The sequence below is a fragment of the Oryctolagus cuniculus genome, chromosome 18 (genome assembly GCF_964237555.1).
Source record: "Oryctolagus cuniculus chromosome 18, mOryCun1.1, whole genome shotgun sequence".
Classification (NCBI taxonomy): domain Eukaryota; kingdom Metazoa; phylum Chordata; class Mammalia; order Lagomorpha; family Leporidae; genus Oryctolagus; species Oryctolagus cuniculus.
In genome coordinates, this window is record NC_091449.1 from 1384364 (window position 1) to 1403647 (window position 19284).

General features: G+C 47.8%; 1 protein-coding gene across 1 annotated transcript; it reads left to right on the forward strand.

Moving 5' to 3' along the window:
• Positions 1-342: 342 nt before the first annotated feature.
• Positions 343-19284, forward strand: ZNF550 (zinc finger protein 550). Its single transcript, XM_070063463.1, has 4 exons — positions 343-629; positions 5602-5728; positions 8895-8990; positions 12249-19284. The coding sequence occupies exons 1-4, from the start codon at positions 603-605 to the stop codon at positions 13325-13327; spliced, it is 1329 nt and encodes a 442-aa protein (XP_069919564.1). The 5' UTR covers positions 343-602; the 3' UTR covers positions 13328-19284.

Below are 19284 nucleotides of genomic sequence, written 5' to 3' on the forward strand. Positions count from 1 at the left end.
TTTCATAGTTTTGTCTAGTTGGTAACTCAATGTCAGTTTTCTAGCCGGCTGCAGTAAGCTATTTGCTCTTCCCCAGTTCTGCCTCTTTCAAAACTGTTCCAAACTGTGGGACTTGATGCCATGCACTAGCTCTTAAATTTAAGGTTTTATGTCAGGTTTTTGGACCGACCAAAGAGACACAGCTTTCGTGTTCTGTTGTGATCTATTCAAGAAAAAAACGGAAGAAGAAAAGAAGACCCAAGACCCCTCCCCCTTGGTTAAAGCCTTTCCATTCGCTTTCGTTTTGCACCCCTGGGAACCACAAGGCATTAGCCTAAGAATGAGAAGAGCTTCCGGCGCCTAGCCGGATGCAGGTGGAAAACTACACTACCCAGAAGGCAGTAGGACAGAGACGTCTTCGGGCAAAAACGTCACCGGAAAAGGCGTGACCAGAGGCGCGCCAGCTGGGTTATAACTTCCGGTGTCGTGGGTTTGGGTGTTTGTGGGGTGGCCAGTGTTTCCACAACTGCAGAGCGGAGCGGGGCGGGGGGTGGGCGTTAAGGAGGATGGGGTCCAACGTCGCGACTTTGTAGGGCGTGGGGGAGGGTCCTGCACGGAGCCCGATGGCGGCGCGGAGGAGCCTCGCACAGGTGAGTGGACTTTGCCGCGCGGACGCTGGCGTGCTCGTCACGGGTGGCGGCGGCCTTGCCCCTGCTCACTGTCATCTCCCTGCGGTTGGTGCTCGGAGCCGTGGGGCGGCGTCGCTCCCGGCCGCGGGCTGGAATGCAGGCGCGGGTCGCGTGGCGCGGGGTGGAAGAGGGACGCGTGGCTTCCGTGAACGCGGGCGTGGGGCGAGCCGCAGCCCGGGAATTCAGTGGGTCTGGCTGTGCCTTCTCGGGGCTTGAGCAAGTCCCCTTGCTGCCCTCGGACTCGGTTTTCTCTGGCAGAGAGTGGGGACACGGACAGTTCCTTAGCGGGGGCCCAGCGTGACCCGCGGCGCTGCACCTGGGCGTGTGGACGTGAAGGCTCACCCCTGGGCCTCCCTGGCCTCTGGTTTGTACAAAGCGAGGGTCGGGTGAGAGGCAGAGGTTCGTGTTTCTGGAGATGCTTCTGTGATAGGGCGGACAGGTGGCAGGGCAGGCGAAGGGGCTTATTTTTCAGAGTGAGTGGATCTGTGTTCCTGTTTAGGCCATTCAGTAACAGGTGAAAGTGAGCATTGTGATGAGTTCTTGGGAAGTAAGCGCTGGGTGACTTGAGCGGCCACCTGTTGCCCTCATCATAGCCGTGGTCTCCGTCTGCACGCACCTCATTTATTAATATCCCCTTGGCGCCCTCTCTCCTTTACTTCAAGCTTGCTCCACCATTGCCTCATCCAACGGTGACCTTAACCTCTCTGGTCTCCTTGCTCTGTTTTCTTGTATTCTGAATCTTTGGGTCCCTGGACAATGTCTTGATTCCCCCCCGCCCCGTTTGGATTATCTTTTCTGCCCTAGTACCACCAGCCCGCCTTGATTACATTTGTTAGACTCAGTAAACGGCTAATCCAGGTGGGCATGCAGCCGGCAGTTAAGACGGTGATGAAAATGCCTGTGTCCCGTTTTGGAGCTCCCAGGTCTGACTCCTGACTCCAGTTTTCTGCTAATGCAGATCCTGGGAGGCAGTGGTCATGGCTCCAATGAGTGGGTTTGCGCCACCCGCGTGGGAGACCTAGATTAAGTTCATGGCTTCTGTTTTTGGCCTGGCGCAGTCCTGGCTGTTGGAACATGTGGGGAGTTTCTCTCTCTCTCTCATAAATAAATACATTAACAAATAAACTGTTGATGAATAAGTAGTTCTCCTTCCAGGGGTCCCATCGCGGTTAGAATGAATCCAGTTCCCTTCCTCTCCTTGGCCCACCAGACGTTACCTAACCTGCTCCTCAACCACGTCTGCTCTGCCTCTTCCGTTTTCCACTTGCATCCAACCAAGGCGTCCTGAACTTGCCAAGCTTTCGTGGCCTTTGCCCTAGCACTTCCGTTGGTCTGGGGCGCCACCCAGGCATCTACAGGGCTGCCCCTGCGTATCCCTCTTGAACATAAATGTCACCTCTTAGGAAACAGTCTTTAGCTAGAAGTAGAAGAGCCAGGTAAAGTGCCCATTGGCCCCGCCTGTCATCCTCTGGCATCTTTGTAAGGTGTTCACCAATTGTTTAAATTCTGCTTTTGGGTGCCGGTGCTGTGGTATAGTGAGCTTATCATCTGCCTTTGGTGCCAGCATCCCATATGGGTGCTGGTTCGAGTCCCAGCTGCTCCTGTTCGGATACAGCTCTCTGCTATGGCCTGGGAAGGCAGTGGAAGACAACCCAAGTACTTGGGCCCTTGCACCTGCACGGGAGACTCAGAAGAAGCTCCTGGCTTCAAATCAGCCCAGCTCTGGCTGTTGAGTCCATTTGGACAGTGAACCAACAGATGAAAGACATCTGTCTCTTTGTCTCTTCCTCTCTCTGTATCTCTACATCTCAAGTAAATAAGTAAAATCTTTCTTATCTTAAAGATTTATTTATTTTGGGTTAGCACTGTGGCATAGTGGGTTAAGCCGCCACTTGCAATGAAGGCATCCCATATGGACACTGGTTTGAGTCCTGGCTGCTCCACTTCCAATCCAGCTCCCTGCTAATGTGCTGGGGAAAGGAACAGAGCATGGCCCAGGTGTTTGGGCCCCTGCACCCACGTGGGAGACATGGCGGAAGTCCTGGCTCCTGGCTTAAGCCTAATCCAGCCTTGGCCATTGTGGCCATCTGGGGAGTGAACCAGCAAGCCAGTGAAAGATCTCTTTCTCTTTTGCCCCTCCCCCCAACTTTGACTTTCAAATAAATGAATCTTAAAAAAAAAGGCCTGATTAATCTACTGGACAAAACTGTCACCTTTGGGATGAGCTTTAAAAAAAGAAGCTCCTTAGGGGCCAGCACTGTGGCACAGTGGGTTAATGCCCTGATCCAGCTTGCTTCTAATACATGTCCTGGGAGGTCTTGGTGCATGATGGTTCAAATATTTGTCCCTGCCATCCATATGGGAGACCGTGGGGAGTGAACCAGTGGATAGAAGATCTGCTGTATTCTAATGCCTGTCCCCCAAAGTATTCTTAATTTCTCACCTTAAAAACTGAGGATTGGGGCTGCCGCTGTGGCACAGTGGGTTAAAGCCCTGGTCTGCAGCGCCAGCATCCCATATGGGCACTGGTTTGAGACTTGGCTGCTCCACTTCCAGTCCAGCTCTCTGCTATGGCCTGGGAAAGCAGTAGAAGATGGCCTAGGTCCTTGGGCCCCTGTACACACGTGGGAGACCTGGAAGAAGCTCCTGGCTCCTGGCTTTGGTCCGGCGCAGCGCTGGCCATTGTGGCCATTTTGTGAGTGAACCATCAGATGGAAGACCTCTCATCTCTGCCTATGCCTCTCTGTAATTCTGCCTTTAAAATAATTAAATAAATATTAAAAAAAAAAAAAAGCAGCAGCGGTTCCTGGCTTCAGCCTGGCCCAGCCCCAGCCTTTGTGGCAATTTGGGAAGTGAATCAGCGGATGGAGATTTCTCTCTCTCTCTCTGACTCTGGCTCTCCCTCCCTGTAACTCTTTCTTTTTTTTTTTTTTTTTAATATTTATTTTATTTATTTGAAAGAGTTACAGAGAGAGAGAGAGAGGTCTTCCATCCACTGGTTCACTCCCCAGATGGCCAGCCACAACAGCTGGAGCTGTGCTGATCCAAAGCCAGGAGCCAGGAACTTCTTCTGGGTCTCCCATGCAGGTAATGCAGGTACAGGGGCCCAAGGACTTGGGCCATCCTCCACTGCTTTCCCAGGCCACAGCAGAGAGCTGGACTGGAGGAGGAGCAACCAGGACTAGAACCGGCGCCCATATGGGATGCCAGGGCTTTAACCCGTTGTGCCACAGTGCTGGCCCCAACTCCACCTTTCAAATAAATGTCTTTTTTTTTTTTTTAAAGATTTATTTATTTTATTTGAAAGTCAGAGTTACACAGAGAGAGGAGAGGCAGAGAGAAAGAAGTCTTCTATTTGCTGGTTCACTCCCCAACTGACCACAACGGCCGGTGCTGCGCCAGTCCAAAGCCAGGAGCCTGGAGCTTCTTCCAGCTCGCCCACATGGGTGCAGGGGCCCAAGGACTTGGGCCATCTTCTACTGCTTTCCTAGGTCATAGCAGAGAGCTGGATTGGAAATGGAGCAGCTGGAACTGAACCTGCACCCATATGGGATGCTAACACTGCAGGTGGTGGCTTCACTCGCTATGCCACAGGGCTGGCCCCATAAATAAGTCTTAAAAAAAAAAAACTTATTTATTTGAAAGGCGGAGTTACAGAGAGGTAGAGGCAGAGAGAGAGAGGTCTTCCATCTGCTGGTTCACTCCCCAATTGCTGCAACATCTGGAGCTGGGCCGATCTAAAGCCAGCAGCCAGGAGTTTCTTCCTGGTCTCCTATGCAGGTACAGGGGTCCAAGCACTTGGGCCATCCTCCACTGCTTTCCTGGGCACATTAGCAGGGAGCTGGATTGAAAGTAGAGCAGCTGGGACTCGAACCAGAGCCCATATCTGATGCTGGCACTGCAGGCAGCGGCTTTACCTGCTCTGCCACAGTCCCAGATCCATAAAATAAAATCTTAAAAAAATTCTGCTTCTGCATCTTCAATGAGAGACTCAGGGCAACTTCCCAGGCTGCCTGAAGGCTATGATGTGGAGGTGGTAATCTTTGGGAGCTGAGAATAGATAAAAGTTGAAAAACACATCAAGTATTACATATTCTAGGTGCTTCAATGGAGTCTTGTGAACATTTTCTCAATGTACCCCTGGTAAAGTGGGAATGATTAATGTATTGACTTGGAAACCAAGGCTGTAAGAAATGAAATGACTGAGGCAGGCTTTTGGCTTAGAAGTTAAATCATTGACTAGGACTCCCCTGACCCTAGTGAAAATACCTGGTTTGATCTGCAGCTTCAGCTCCTGATTCCAGCTTCCTATTGATGCAAACCAGGGAAGGTAGTGGTGATAGCTCAAGTCATTGGATTCCTGCCACCCAGTGGGAGACCTGGGCTGAGTTCCCAGCTCCCAGCCCTGGCATCTCAGCTGTTGCTGGCATTTGGAAAGTGAAGCAGATGAGAGCTCTCTGTCTCACTCTCTGTGCTTCTTAAATAGAAACAATAATAAAATAAAGTGATATGCTCATCACAGTCACAAAGCTGGCAAGTGCAGAGCTGGGGTCCGTTACTTACCTTACTACCATGTGTGACGCCCTCAGCCTGCACAGGCACGGTGAGGTCCCAGAGTCTTAGCTGGTGCTGTTACTATGATTGGGATCATTATCAGAGTTGTTTTCCTCCATTTCACTGATGTCTCAGAGCGTTTACTGTCTACTTCCTACAGGTCTCATGGGATTGTTGTCCCGACCGTGTCACATGGCTTCCCATGGAAGGTCTTTCTCAGTCACAGTTATGTTAGGTTCAGTGGTCAGATCTCCTTCCACCTTGAGCTCAGAGCTTGGCCTTTAGGGGGACTTGATAATTCAGACTCTCTGCCCCATTTCCAGTGACCAAATGACAGACTGTGTCCTATCCAACAGCACCACTCTGTTTGACTCTTCAGGTGTTGGTGACCTTCAGGGATGTGGCTGTGACCTTCACCCGGGAGGAGTGGAGACAGCTAGACCCATCCCAGAGGACCCTGTTCCGGGAGGTGATGCTGGAGACGTGTGAGCTCCTGGTCTCACTAGGTAATTACCCATTTTGTTTCCTGGGGTAACTCCAGCCAGCAAAGCAAGGTTTTAGAATAAAATACTTAAGGTGGTGCATTGTGTGTGCTCTATGCAGACCTGTCACTATAAGTTTGGTTGGGAAGATGAACATCAATTTGTCAGTGGCAGCTGAGTTGGGTTGTAGAAAGAAATGAGAATTTAGCAATAAATAACCAGAGACATAACCTGTCACAGGTACTTTACAGAAGGCACGTGAGGAAGTGACAGAGCAGACACTTAAGCTGAGTAGGTGTTAGCCTGATGAAGGAGGGGAAGGAGTTCCAGGTGGAGGAACCAGCATGTGAGCGCCCAAAGTGACAGGGAGCTCAGCTTCTGGCAGAGCTAAAGGACTGCTTGACTCCCCTTTTCCACAGCCTCGTCCCTTAGCTCAGAGCCCAGCGTGTAGGACACAGTGGTGAACGTTACTGACCTGTGCCTGAATAGACCCTGGGCCGTGGCTCCTTGTGCCTCAGTCATGGGGTTGCTGTGCAGAATCTCCCACTTTTCACTCTGACACCTGGTGAAATGCACTTGGCAGAAGACTAGGCCAACCTGGCTTCACCTGGAGAATATTATCGCACCCAATGAGAAACCCCACAGCCTGCCTGGCACAGCCCAGTGATGTCAGCAGGATGTCAAGGTCACTGCCTGGTCCAGGTGTTTGTCTCGCCAGCACCTTACAGAATGCCGCACGTCGACTGTAGGCCCCTTCTTCAACCCTGTCTGTGCACATTGGAATAAAGGTCTTCTGTTCACAGTGAGGATCCAGCTTAGGGTCACCTTTCTTCTAGGAGGAGATTGCAGAAGTACTGATTCCCAGGCCTCACCCCAAGAAATTCGTTTTATTGGTCTGAGGTTGACATCAGCCATTCCCAAGTGGTTTGAGAATCAGTGACTTACGTTAATAAGAAAACACCTGACAGAGGAAAGGTCTTAGCTCTGTGGTATCCTGTGGTGTTTATGAAAATGTGAGAAGACTATCTTCCTGAACACTGTTGGTTCCATAGGTGGAGGCCAAGGGCAATGGGTGCTGTATAGACAAACAGCAATACCCATGGTGGCAGTTATACCCAAAGAGGAATCCACTTCTTCAGCTACCGTAACAAAATAGCATAGAGCAGGGGGCTTAAACAACAGGAGGCTGTTTTCTCCTTGTTCAGGAGTTGGGGGAGTCCAGATCCAGCCCATTCAGTTCTTGGTGTACAGACAGCTGCCTTCTGAGTGAGCTATCACATCATGACGAAACAGAGGTCTCTTTTGTTGTTACTGTTAAAGATTTTTTATTTTTATTTATTTGAAAGAGTTACAGAGAGAGGTAGAGATAGAGAGGTCTTCCATCTGCTGGTTTACTCCCTAGATGGCTGTAATGGCTGGAGCTGTGCCGATCCGAAGCCAAGAGCCAGGAGCTTCTTCCGGGTCTCCCACGCGGGTGCAGGGGCCCAAGGATTTGGGCCATCTTTTGCTTTCCCAGGCCATAGCAGAGAGCTGGATCGGAAGAGGAGCACCTGGGACTAGAACTGGCACCCATATAGGATGCTGCGCTTCAGGCCAGGGCTTTAATCTGCTGTGCCATAGTGCTGGTCTACCCTCCCCACCCCCCCACCCTTTTTTTTAAGGTGCAGTGTTTTGAATTTTTTTTTTTAAGATTTATTTATTCGATAGAGTTACAGAGAGAGGAAGAGAGGTCTTCCACCCGCTAGTTCACTCCCCAATTGGCCGCAAAAGTTGGAGCTGCGCTGATCTGAAGCCAGGAGCCAGGAGCCTCCTCCAGATCTCCCATGCAGGTGCAGGAGCCCAAGGACTCGGGTCATCTTCTACTGCTTTCCCAGGCCATAGAAGAGAGCTGGATCAGAAGTGGAGCAGCCAGGACTCGAACTGGCAACCATATGGGATGTCGGCACTGCAGGCAGTGGTTTTACCCGCTACACCACAGCGCTGGCCTCTTGAATTTTTCTTTATTATTTTTTTTAAAGCAGGCAAGGGGCTGGTGCTGTGGTGCAGTGGGTTAACGCCCTGAGCTGTAGCACCGGCATCCCATATGGCATCAGTTTGAGTCCCGACTGCTCCTCTTCCTATCCAGCTCTCTGCTATGGCCTGGGAAAGCAGTGGAAGATGGCCCAAGTCCTTAGGCCCCTGCACCCGCGTGGGAGACCTGGAAGAAGCTCCTGGCTTCAGATCAGCTCAGCTCTGGCCGTTGTAGTCGTTTGGGGAGTAAACCAATAAAATGGAAGACCTCTTTGTCTGGCTCTACCTCTCTCTGTAACTCTGTCTTCAAATGAATAATTCTTTTTTATTTGACAGAGTTATACAGAGAGAGAAAGGTCTTCCTTCCGTTGGTTCACCCCCAAATGACCGCCATGGCCGGCGCTGCACCGAGCCAAAGCCAGGAGCTGGGTGCTTCCTCCTGGTCTCCCATGCGGGTGCAGGGCCCAAGGACTTGGGCCATCCTCCACTGCACTCCCAGGCCACAGCAGAGAGCTGGACTGGAAGAGGAGCAACTGGGACTAGAACCCGGCGCCCATATGGGATGCTGGTGACGCAGGTGGAGGATTAACCAAGTGAGCCATGGTGCCAGCCCAAATGAATAATTCTTTAAAATAAAAAAGGCAGACAAAGAGATTTAGACGCATATCTTCCTTCCACTTCCCAAAAGCTCACAGTAACCATTCTGAAGTCAGAAGCCAGGAACCCGATCCAGGTCTCTTACACGGGTGATGGGGAACCGACTTCTTGAGCTTTCACCTGCTGCCTCCCAGGGTGCACATTGGCAGAAAGCTGTGAACACAGGCCCTTTGACAGGGGTGCAGACGTCCTAAGTGGTGTCTTCACTCCTGTGCCAAACAACCACCACCACCTTGGGAGGTTGTAGTCATTTTCTATTAGGGCCCTGCCCTATAGCCTTGCTGAACCTTACTTCCTAAAGAGCCTGTCCCCAGATAGAATCATAAGGACGGTGTGGGCTTCAGCATGAATTTTGGGGGGGGCGGTCACAGTTCAATCCATAACAATGCCCTTGGTTTTCAAGTGTTCATAAACATTTTGCTTACTTGGGGGGAACTTCATTCCTGGTTCTTTGCAGTCATGAAGTCCTGGCTGGTTGGGGAGGTTTCCTTCTCTCACCTCTGTCCTATTTCACCATTAACAGGGCATTGGGTTCCCAAACCAGAATTGGTCCATCTGTTGGAGCATGGGCAGGAACCATGGACCCTGAAGAGAGGCCTTTCACATAGCACCTGTGCAGGTAGGCAGCCACGAGCTGGTTAGGTGGAGTCCTGGCAGCCTTCAAACCGTGAAGGGTCCACTGCCTCTGAACTGCTTTGGGGAACTCCTGGTGGTTTTCTCGGATGAAAGTACAGTGTCAGCAGATGAGCTCTGAGCAACACAGATATACAGAGACATGGGCACCTTCAAGTTTGCTGTGGTGCACGCAGCTGGCAGGAGGGGAACAGGAGAGGAAGGGCAGAGGTCACATGCAGTGTGCACATGCTCACACTCACGTGTTCTTGACAGGAATTGGGCTTTTGGGCACCCTTGGGTGCTCAGGACTTGGACGTTTGTGTGCCAAAGGAGAAGAGTACTCAAATCGGAGTAATACTTTTGGAGTCATCGATTTGATGCATGTAACTAGATTATGTCTGGCACTGCTTAGTTCAGTGCCTGGCCCATGCTCTCGAGAGAAGTTGGCTGCTAGTATTTTCCATGTGCTAGTGTTAATCCTAGTTACTAGTAGTAATCTGTCCATCCTTGTGGACGCAGAGAAGAGACTTTCCTTTCCTTGATGTTACTGTCCACACTGTGCTGTGTAGCTCATTCTTTTCCACCTGTTCTCCTGTTTGTCTCTCAGCACTCAGAAGCACTACATCGTCCTGCCCCTCTTGCTCTGAAAAACACCTTGGTTGCTTTTGGCCTTGTGTGTGCCACATCTGTGGGTGTAGCTGGAGCCATTCACTTGATGAGTCAGATTGCCAGTGAGTCATGGCCTCTTTCCTGCTGTGACCCTCAGGCTTCTTGGCCAGGCCTAAGCAACCCTCTTAAAGAAGACCTTTCATTTATCTGAAAGACATCTTCCATCACTCCCCCAGATGCCGGCAACAGCTAGTGCTGGGCCATGCTGAAGTCGGCAACCTGGGACTCCATCCAGGTCTCCCGTATGTGGCAGGGACCGTGTACTTGAGCCTTCATCTGCCTCCTAAGGTATGCATTAGCAGGAAGGAAGAGCCAGGACTGACGCCAGGCACTCTGACATGGGATGCAGGCATCCTAAGTGACAGCTTCACCACTGCACCAGACCCCTGCCCCTGATGTCTAGCTGATGTCGGCCTAACTGCCCGGTGGAACAACAAGAATACTAGTGATGGCCCACAGTTTAATGGACACTTAGACTGGATCAAGAGCTGTGCCCAGTACTTTCAGGCATTCCTCGTTTTACGTTCACCATAGACCAAGACACTGAGTCTCCTAGTCTCTCAGGGGAGGACAGTGAGACTTAGAAAGGAATCATCCCAAACGCAGTTGATAGGAGTGAGATTGTAACAGTCGTTCTGTCTTTAGTGCCATTACTTGTGACCTCCGTGCTTCCGTCTGCGGGAACCGTGGAAATCCTCCCGTATTTGATCTTAGGGATTACTTGTTCCTGTGTACCCCTTGATCCTTTTGGTGTTATCTTCATTCTCTTCTAAATTCAGTCACACCTTCATGTTTAATTCACTAGGCATCTGGTGCCCCTCTCAATGTTTAAGTTGTAAGCATTTCCCAGGCTCGCTCCCTCAGTTACATCCCATTAGTCATTTCCCTTGTCTAGCAACTACTGTTTTCTCCATTAGGACCCAACTATAGGACATTGTGTAGCGAGATAGAGATACCAAGGCCAGGAAGCCGTCTTTTATTATGCCAGCATCAAGCCAGCTGGATTCCTACCCAGAAGGACTGAGCCCCAAATACGGGGGCATTTCCTTATGTATCTTGGTAGCTTTCTTTGTCCCCCACACATGGTTACACACATAGATTTCATTGGTTATTCTAATGTTACATGGCGGCTATAGGAATTGACACAATCCAGCACTTGCTTACATAGTTACTGATAATAGTTCACTAGTTTTTCTTTTATTAAGTCTTAGCTTTTAATTCCATTTTCTACTAGTGTATTGAAGCCCGCATGTATGTGCATGTACAGATGCATAGATGAAGGCCTGTAGGTTACGTGTGTCCCTGAGGGTAGTGGTGACTACCGGCCTGGGTGAAATTTGGAGACAAGCCGTTGGGGAGGGTAGCACAGGGAGTTTAGTATTTTTTTGTAAACACTTCATTTATTGGGACCAGCGGTGTGGCATAGTAGGTTAAGCATCTGCCTGTGGCACCAGCATCCCATGTGGGCACTGGTTCAAGTCCCAGCTGCTCCACTTCTGATCCAGCTCTCTGCTATGGCCTGGGAAAGCAGTGGAAGATGGCCCAAATCCTTGGGCCCCTGCACCCACGTGGGAGACCTGGAAGAAGCTCCAGGCTCCTGCTTTCAGATCAGCCCAGCTTCAGCTGTTGAGGCCATCTGGGGAGTGAAACAGTGGATAGAAGACCTCTCTCTCTCTCTGCCTCTGCCTCTGTAACTCTGCATTTCTAATAAATATATCTAAAAAATAAGATTTTATTTATTTGGGAGGTAGGGTTACAGATAGAGGAGAGACAGAAAGGTCTTCTGTCCGCTGGTTCATTCCCCAAATCGCTGCAATGGCTGGAGCTAAGTCAATCCAAAGCCAGGAGTTTCTTGAGGTCTCCCATGTGGGTGCAGGGGCCCAAGCACGTGGGCCATCTTCCACTGCTTTCCCAGGCCATAAGCAGAGAGCCAGATCGCTAGAGGAGCAATTAGGACACGAACTGGCGCCCATATGGGATGCCAGCACTGCAGGCAGAGGCTTAGCCTACTATGCCACAGCACCAGCCTGCTACTTTTTCTAATACTCCTAATATATCTACCACGCACATTCTGAGCTGTACACTGTCTGGCAAGGATTAACATCATCACTCTGTCAGCAAGCATACAAAAGCTACAGTAGAAACACCGATAGACAAGCAGGTAATGACCACATTCCATTCCAGGATAAATTTCTCTTTTATTTTCTTTTTGACCTTGAGGTGACCTCTACAATTCCCTGTAGTAAGGTCTCCACGGTCTCTTTCTTCCCGGTCTCATTAGGGGCCAGTTTCCTGTACTCTCGTAGCACCAAAAGGCATCGGTTTTTGGAGCAGATGCCTTCTAGACAGTGCTATGATTGTATCCATCCCGCATTCTGGACTGAGAAGGTCTCTCCAGACCTCCAGATTGTCCTTTTAATGATGCGTGGGGACGAGGAATATAAAGTGATTGCAAACCAGGGTTGTAGACATGTAGAATCACAGTAGTTACCAGAGGTACTGTTTTCATCCTCACTTTTCTTGCTGAAGTGTTTGTCTGTCTTCTGTATTACCTCATTGAAAGTCCCTCCTTTGTCTATTGGATTCCCCTCAGGAGAGCCACAACATCAGACCCGAAAGCCAACCACTTTTCTGTCTGTCACATCTGAGGGAGGCTTGCTCCGGGGAAGCCTGACTCAGGGATCTTCAAGGGACTCCAAGTTGGGGCAACCTAGGGATCAGGAAGGGCTTCTGGAAATGCAGAAAAAGCCCGGGACAGGCTCTAGTCAGGAGACTGGTCCTGAGGAAATGAGCCTTGAAGATGGTGCTTTGAAGACAGCTGGTAATCTGCACTCCAGAGTACTACAGGAGCCAGTCTTTCCAGGTGTTTTCCATGAACGTGACTCTCGGAAACCAAGGAGAGACATCTTGGTTCATGCAGAGGTGAACCCCTACAAATGCAAGCAGTGCGGCAAGGGTTTTAACAGGAAGTGGTATCTTGTTCGACATCAGCGAGTTCACACTGGGATGAAGCCCTATGAGTGCAATGCGTGTGGGAAAGCCTTTAGCCAGAGCTCAACCCTCATTCGCCATTACCTCATTCACACAGGAGAGAAACCGTACAAGTGTGTTGAGTGTGGGAAGGCCTTCAAACGCAGGTCGTACCTTGTACAGCACCATCCAGTGCACACTGGGGAGAAGCCTTATGAGTGCACTCAGTGTCGAAAGGCCTTCACGCACCGCTCGACTTTTATTCGCCATAATAGGACCCACTCTGGAGAAAAACCCTTTGAGTGCCAAGAATGTGAGAAAGCGTTTAGCAATAGAGCACACCTAATTCAGCACTATATCATCCACACTGGAGAGAAGCCCTATGACTGTGTGGAATGTGGAAAAGCCTTCCGATGCAGCTCAGAACTCATGCAGCACCAGCGGATTCACACGGGGGAGAAGCCCTATGAATGCACCCAGTGTGGGAAAGCCTTTCACCGAAGCACATACCTCATTCAGCACTCTGTCATCCATACCGGAGAGATGCCGTACAAGTGCATCGAGTGTGGGAAGGCCTTCAAACGCAGGTCCCACCTCCTGCAGCACCAGCGGGTCCATACTGAGAAACCTGGCAGTGCAGAGAATCTAGAAAGGCCTTCACACACTGCCCCACATCTGTCAGAGTGGGAGAAAATGCATTGAGTGCAAAAGGTGTTGGGAAATTTGTTTCTTGGTTTTTGTTTTTAAGCTAAACACCCATGCAGTCACCTTGGAGAGAAATCCTCCAAGCGAGATAGATACAGTGAGATAGAACCAGCAGCTGCAGCTTGGTCCTCACTTGTGGAAGTCAGGAAAGGTGTTTTGTGGTTCACCAGTGGTTCTCCCTCTGTCACCGTTAGAGAGATCGTGCTGGGGAAAGAGACCCTGGGCATAACTACTAAGGATGGGCGTTAGTCAAAAGGAAAGTGTTGCTATCTGAGTGTTTGGTGATTGTCATTGCTTTAAGAAAACTGTGGTAGGCTATCAGTTACTTACCGTGGAAAAGGTCATACTAGAAGTTGACTCACTTTGAGATTTGCTCTATTAGCCATCTCAGTGTTATTTTTTTTTTTTTAAAGGAAAAGAGGGTGGAAACAAGCTATACAAGAAAAATGTGTCCTTAAAATTCTTTCATATTTCTTTGCCAAGTCTAGTATAGTGGGTTTTTTTTTTTTTTTTTGATCTATTTTGGTAGGGGATTGTTTGAGGGATGAAAGGGGTTGACGCTTGTTTTTTTGTAAATGCTTGTGCTGTCCTGTGTCAGGGGAATTACACAGTGCAGCTGCTCCTTGTATATTGGAAAGCTTCTTTGTCGTAAGCATTGTTACTGAGGATAATTCTTCAGGAGAAATATGAAAGCTTGTGTCATGAGGTAATTGAACATACAGGAAATTAGGATATTGCAACTGTCACTTCTATGGAAGGCCACATAAAAATGTACTGCACTTAAGCCTGTTCAAAGCTTTGGTTTTTATAAACAAACTCCTTATTTGTGTGGTGTTAAATGGGCAGCATTTTTTCCTGATTCCATTCTGCTTCTTTGTTTTATTTTCTCTAATAGCGTGATTGCCTTGTACTGGGTGATCTCCTCAGGTGAGTTCAGTTTATTTTTTCTGTGTAGAGATATTTCCAAGTACCCCTTCAGTTCTGCATGGATAGAATTATAGCTCAAGTAAATTCATGATAAATCCAGGAGAACAGATGAGGGGAATTCCATCTGATATTATGTACTTTTAGGTAAAGTTTTGCTACAAAATAAAGTATGCAGGATTTTATTTTTAAAGATTTTTTTTATTTGAGAGGCAGAGTTACAGCGCAAGATCTTTCATCTGTTAATTCACTCCCCACATGGCTGCAACAGCCAGAGATGAGCTGATCCAAAGCTGGGAGCTTCTTCTGGGTTTCCCCCATGGTTACCGGGGCCCGAGCACTTGGGCCATTTTCCACTGCCTTCCTAGGCCATAGCAGAGAGCTAGCTCAGAAGAGGAGCAGCCAGGATTTGAACTGGTGCGCATATGGGATGCCAGAGTCGTAGGCGGAAGCTTAGCCCACTACACCACAGTGCTGGCCCCCAGGACCCAGCATTTTAATGAGTTAGGATGTATATATGGAGATTTTTGTGGATTTCAGAGAGAAATAACATGAGCTTACTCTCTTGGTGCTGGCATTGGGTGTGGTAATTTGAAATTCCTCCCATGGAATCATCTTTGAATTAGTTTCAAGGTGCATGAGGTAATCTTTGTTAGGTTAAAAAACTGAAAAGTAGAAAATTACTTCCTCACTTTGAGCTTTCCTCAGCCTTTTAAAGACCACTTACATCCTTTGCATGTACATGTGGCCATGTGATGGGTTTCATGTGCGTCACATGGTAGGCATGTGACATCTATGTGGCAGTTTGATACTTACTGAAATGCAGTTCTTGATGAGTTAAGAGCTCTGTTGTCTTTGCCTGATAGTGGCGTACTTTTCTGTTCTTTGGAAAACAGAGTTGACTCTTGGGAGACCTCACTTTCCTTCATCCTGGGTCTGGAAGGCTGTGTTTATTGTAGTTACTGCTGTGCTTGTACCCTAGCCTGTACATGCTGGAGAGTTAGAGAAAACCCACTATAAACATCCTGGCTTTCATCAAACGTTCTTTCCAGAGATGAGGACCCGCGCACTGGTTGGTCCAAAACAGGAGAAAGGAGGTTCTCATTGGCATTTGTATACAGTCTCTTCTTAAGTTTTCAGGGCCAGGATCTACAAACTTGGTGCTGTGAGATCGCTGTCCTTCATCTGCATGGCCACTCACAGTGGGGAGTGTGACACAGGCTGGCTGAGGCATGTGGCCTTCCTAGACCAGGAGTGAGCTTACTGTCCATGAAAGACACATGAGAGCATGGGTAGTTTTTAATTTTAACTTACTCTATCTTATTTAAATTTTAGTTCAGTGTGTTTTCCACAATATCTGGTTTAACTAAAACACTTTCATGTTCATAATGCAGTTTTAATCATGCTATTTGCAGTGAACAAATGAGATTAAGAGCTCCATACTGTTAGTGTTTAATCTGTGGAACAGAATTTGGGGTATGGAATACCATCTTTAGAAATGGTTACTTTGGGGCCAGTGCTGTGGCGTCGCGGGTTAACGCCCTGGCCTCCAGTGCCAACATCCCATATGGGCACCAATTTAAGTCCCCACTGGTCCACTTCCAATCCAGCTCTCTGCTATAGCCTGGGAAAGCAGTAGAAAATGGCCCCAAGTCTTTGGGCCCCTGCACCTGCGTGGGAAGACCGGGAGGAAGCCCCTGGCTCCTGGCTTTGAGTGCAGCTAAAGCCATTGCCACCAGTTGGGGAGTGAACTAGCAGATGGAAGACCCCCCTCTCTCTCTCTCTGCCTCTCCTTCTCTTTGTGTGTAATTCTATCAAATAAATAAATAATTTTTTTTTAAAGTGGTTACTTCATCTGTTTGCCACTTGAACTTCAAGATCTTTTATTTACTTGAGAGGTAGAGCTAAAGACAGAGAAAGGTAGAGGCAGAGAGAGAGGTGTTCCATCCTCTGGTTTACTACCCAGATGGCTACAATGACCTGAGCTGATCCAAAGCCAGGAGCCAGGAGCTTCTTCCAGGTCTTCTACACAGGTGCAGAGGCCCAAGCACTTGGGCCATCTTCTGCTTTCCCAGGCCATAGCAGAGAGCTGGACTGGAAGAGGGGCAGCCAGGACTCGAATTGATGGCCGTATAGGATGCTGGCACTGCAGGTGGCGGCTTAACCTTATACACCACAGTGCTAGCCCCTGGTCACATGTTTTCTATTCTGGAATTTTCATTGGTTATTCAAATCTTCTAATTATGGACACATATTTTCTACAATTTCTTGCTAAAAATACATTACCATCAACTTTCATTTTTAAAAATAAGGTCATCAATATTATATTAAAACTCAGATGGATGTGTCCAGGAGCTGAATGGCTAGAGCAAGTGGTGATCTTTAATATATCATTAGAATTAGAATATAAATATTTTCTCCCTGAGATGGACAGAGTGTTTCTGAATCATGGTGTTCTAGTCAATTTTTAGAATTTTCCAGCTTTCCATTTTCTCTTAAGTATTGTAAAATGATATTTAGTATGTATTTACTGGCCAGCGGCGTGGCTCATTTGGCTAATCCTCTGCCTGTGGTGCTGACATCCCATTTGGGCGACAGTTCTAGTCCCGGTTGCTTCTCTTCCAGTCCAGCTCTCTGCTGTGGCCCGGAAGGGCAGTGGAGGATGGCCCAGGTCCTTAGTCCCTGCACCCCCACTTCATCTGCAAACATGGGTAATTTGATAGCCTCCTTCCAATTTATACCCCTTTGATTTCTTTTTCTTGCCTAATGGCTCTGGCTAAAACTTCCAGAACCATACTGAATAGCAGTGGTGAAGGTGGGTATCCTTGTCGGGTTCTGGACCTTAGTAGAAATGCTTCCATTCAATATGATGCTGACAGTGGCTTTGTCATATGTTGTCTTGATTGTGTTGAGGTATCTTCCTTCTATACCCAGTTGGTTAAGCTTTTTATCATGAAAGGATGTTGTATTTTATCAAATGCTTTCTCTGAATCTATTGAGATAATTATATGGTTTTGTTATTACTTAAAATTTTTTTTTATTTTAACTAATTTTTTAAGATTTGAAATTATTTGTAGATACAAGTCTAAGAACATAACATCTTGTAGAGTCTCCCCAAAGTTCTCCTCCACCATCTTCAGGTCATAGATTTAGATCCTTGATCCATTTTGAGTGGATTTTTGTGTAAGGTGAAGGTCTTGTTTCATACTTCAAGTGGAGGTCCAATGTCACCAGCATCATTTGTTAAACAGACTGTCTCTGCTCTGGGGATTGATATTACCTCCTTTGTCAAAGATTAGTTGGTTGTAGATGTGTGGATTCATTTTGGGGGATCCTGTTGGTCTACATACCTATTTCTGTGCCAATACCAGGCTGTTTTGATTGTAACTGCATTATAGTATATCTTGAAATCTGGTGTTTTGATGCCTCAAGATATGTTTTTGTTTTCTAGGATTGCCTTAGTTGTCCAGCATCTCTTATGTTTCCATATGAATTTTAGCAATTTTAGCATCTTTTTTTTCTAGATCTGAGAGGAATGTCATTGCTGTTTTGATTAGGATTGCATTAAATCTGTAAATTGCTTTGGGTAGTATGGACATTTTGATTATATTATTCCAATTCCTGAACATGGGAGGTTTTTCCCTTTTTTGTGTCTTATTCTGTTGCATTCTTTAATGTTTTGTAATTTTCATCATGGAGATCTTATACATACTTTCTCAGTTAAATTTATTCCAAAGTACTTAATTTTTTTTTGTAGCTATTGTGAATGGGATTGATCCCAGAAATTCTTTCTCAGCCATGACATTGTCTGTATATACAAAAGCTATTGATTTTTGTGTGTTAATTAAGTATCCTGCAATTTAACCAAACTCTCCTAATAGTTCAGTAGTCTCTCAGTGTCCCTTTGATTTTCTTTCTTTTTTTTTTTTTTTGTATAATGACTCTAAATAAAACTTACAGGACTATATTGAATAGAGTGAAAATGGGCATCTTTGGTTCCGGATAATATTGCAAATGCTTCCAACATTTACTCATTCAATAGGATGCTGGCTGTGGGTTTGTCGAATATTGCATTGATTGTGTTGAGGAATGTTCCTTCTATACCCAATTTTCTTAAAGTTCTCATCATGAAAGGGGGTTGTATTTTATCAGATGCATTCTGCATCTATTGGGATAACATGGTTTTTATTCTTCAATTTGTTAATGTAATGTATCACACTTAACAGGTTTTCATATGTTGAACCATCCCTGCATACCAGGGATAAATCCCACTTATTCTCCAGCTCCTCCTCTTCCTCCTCCCTCTCCTCACACCTCCTCCTCCTCCTCCAGCTCCTCCATCTATTCCTCTTTGTCCTTCTCACACCTCCTTACTCTTCCTCCTCTTCACACGTCCTTACTCCTCCTCCAGCTCCTCCATCTATTCTTCTTTGTCCTTCTCCTTCTCTTTCTTGTTCTGCTTTTCCTCCTCTACCTCCTTCATCACCTTGATCTCCAACTATTCCTCCTCCTCCATCTCCTCATCCATCTCATCTATTTCCTCATCCTCCATCTCCTCCTCTGCCTCCTCTTCCTCCTCTTGCCCCTCTTCTTCCTCCTCATCCTGCATCTCCTCCTCCTCCATCTCCTTTTCCTACCTTCCTCTTCACCTTTTTCTGTTCCTCCTCATCATCCCTCTCCTACCCCTCCTCCTCCTCTTTCTCCTCCTCTTCCATTTCCTCCTCCTCCTCCTTCTCATCCTCCTCCTCCCTTCTCCTCCTCCACCCCTCCTTCTCTTCCATCTCCTCCTCCTCGTCCACCTTCTGCTCCTTCTCCTCTTCCTCCTACTTCTTCATATTTTCTTCCTCCATCTCTTCCTGCTTCTCCTTCTCATCGTCCTCCTCCCTCTCCTCCTCCTGCAGCATCTTCATCTCCTCCTCCTCCTTCCCCTCCTTCCCTTGATCCTCCTCCATGTCTCCCTCCTCCTGCTCTTCTCCCTCTCCTATTCCTCCTCTGCCTCTATCTGCTGCTCCTCCTCTTACTCCCCCTCC

Bases quoted from the DNA above. Each gene is read 5' to 3' on its own strand.
- ZNF550 (XM_070063463.1), top strand. From the start codon at position 603: ATGGCGGCGCGGAGGAGCCTCGCACAG. The intron at 630-5,601 runs GTGAGTGGACTT...TTGACTCTTCAG, and splicing joins CGCGGAGGAGCCTCGCACAG to GTGTTGGTGACCTTCAGGGA. The intron at 5,729-8,894 runs GTAATTACCCAT...CACCATTAACAG, and splicing joins TGAGCTCCTGGTCTCACTAG to GGCATTGGGTTCCCAAACCA.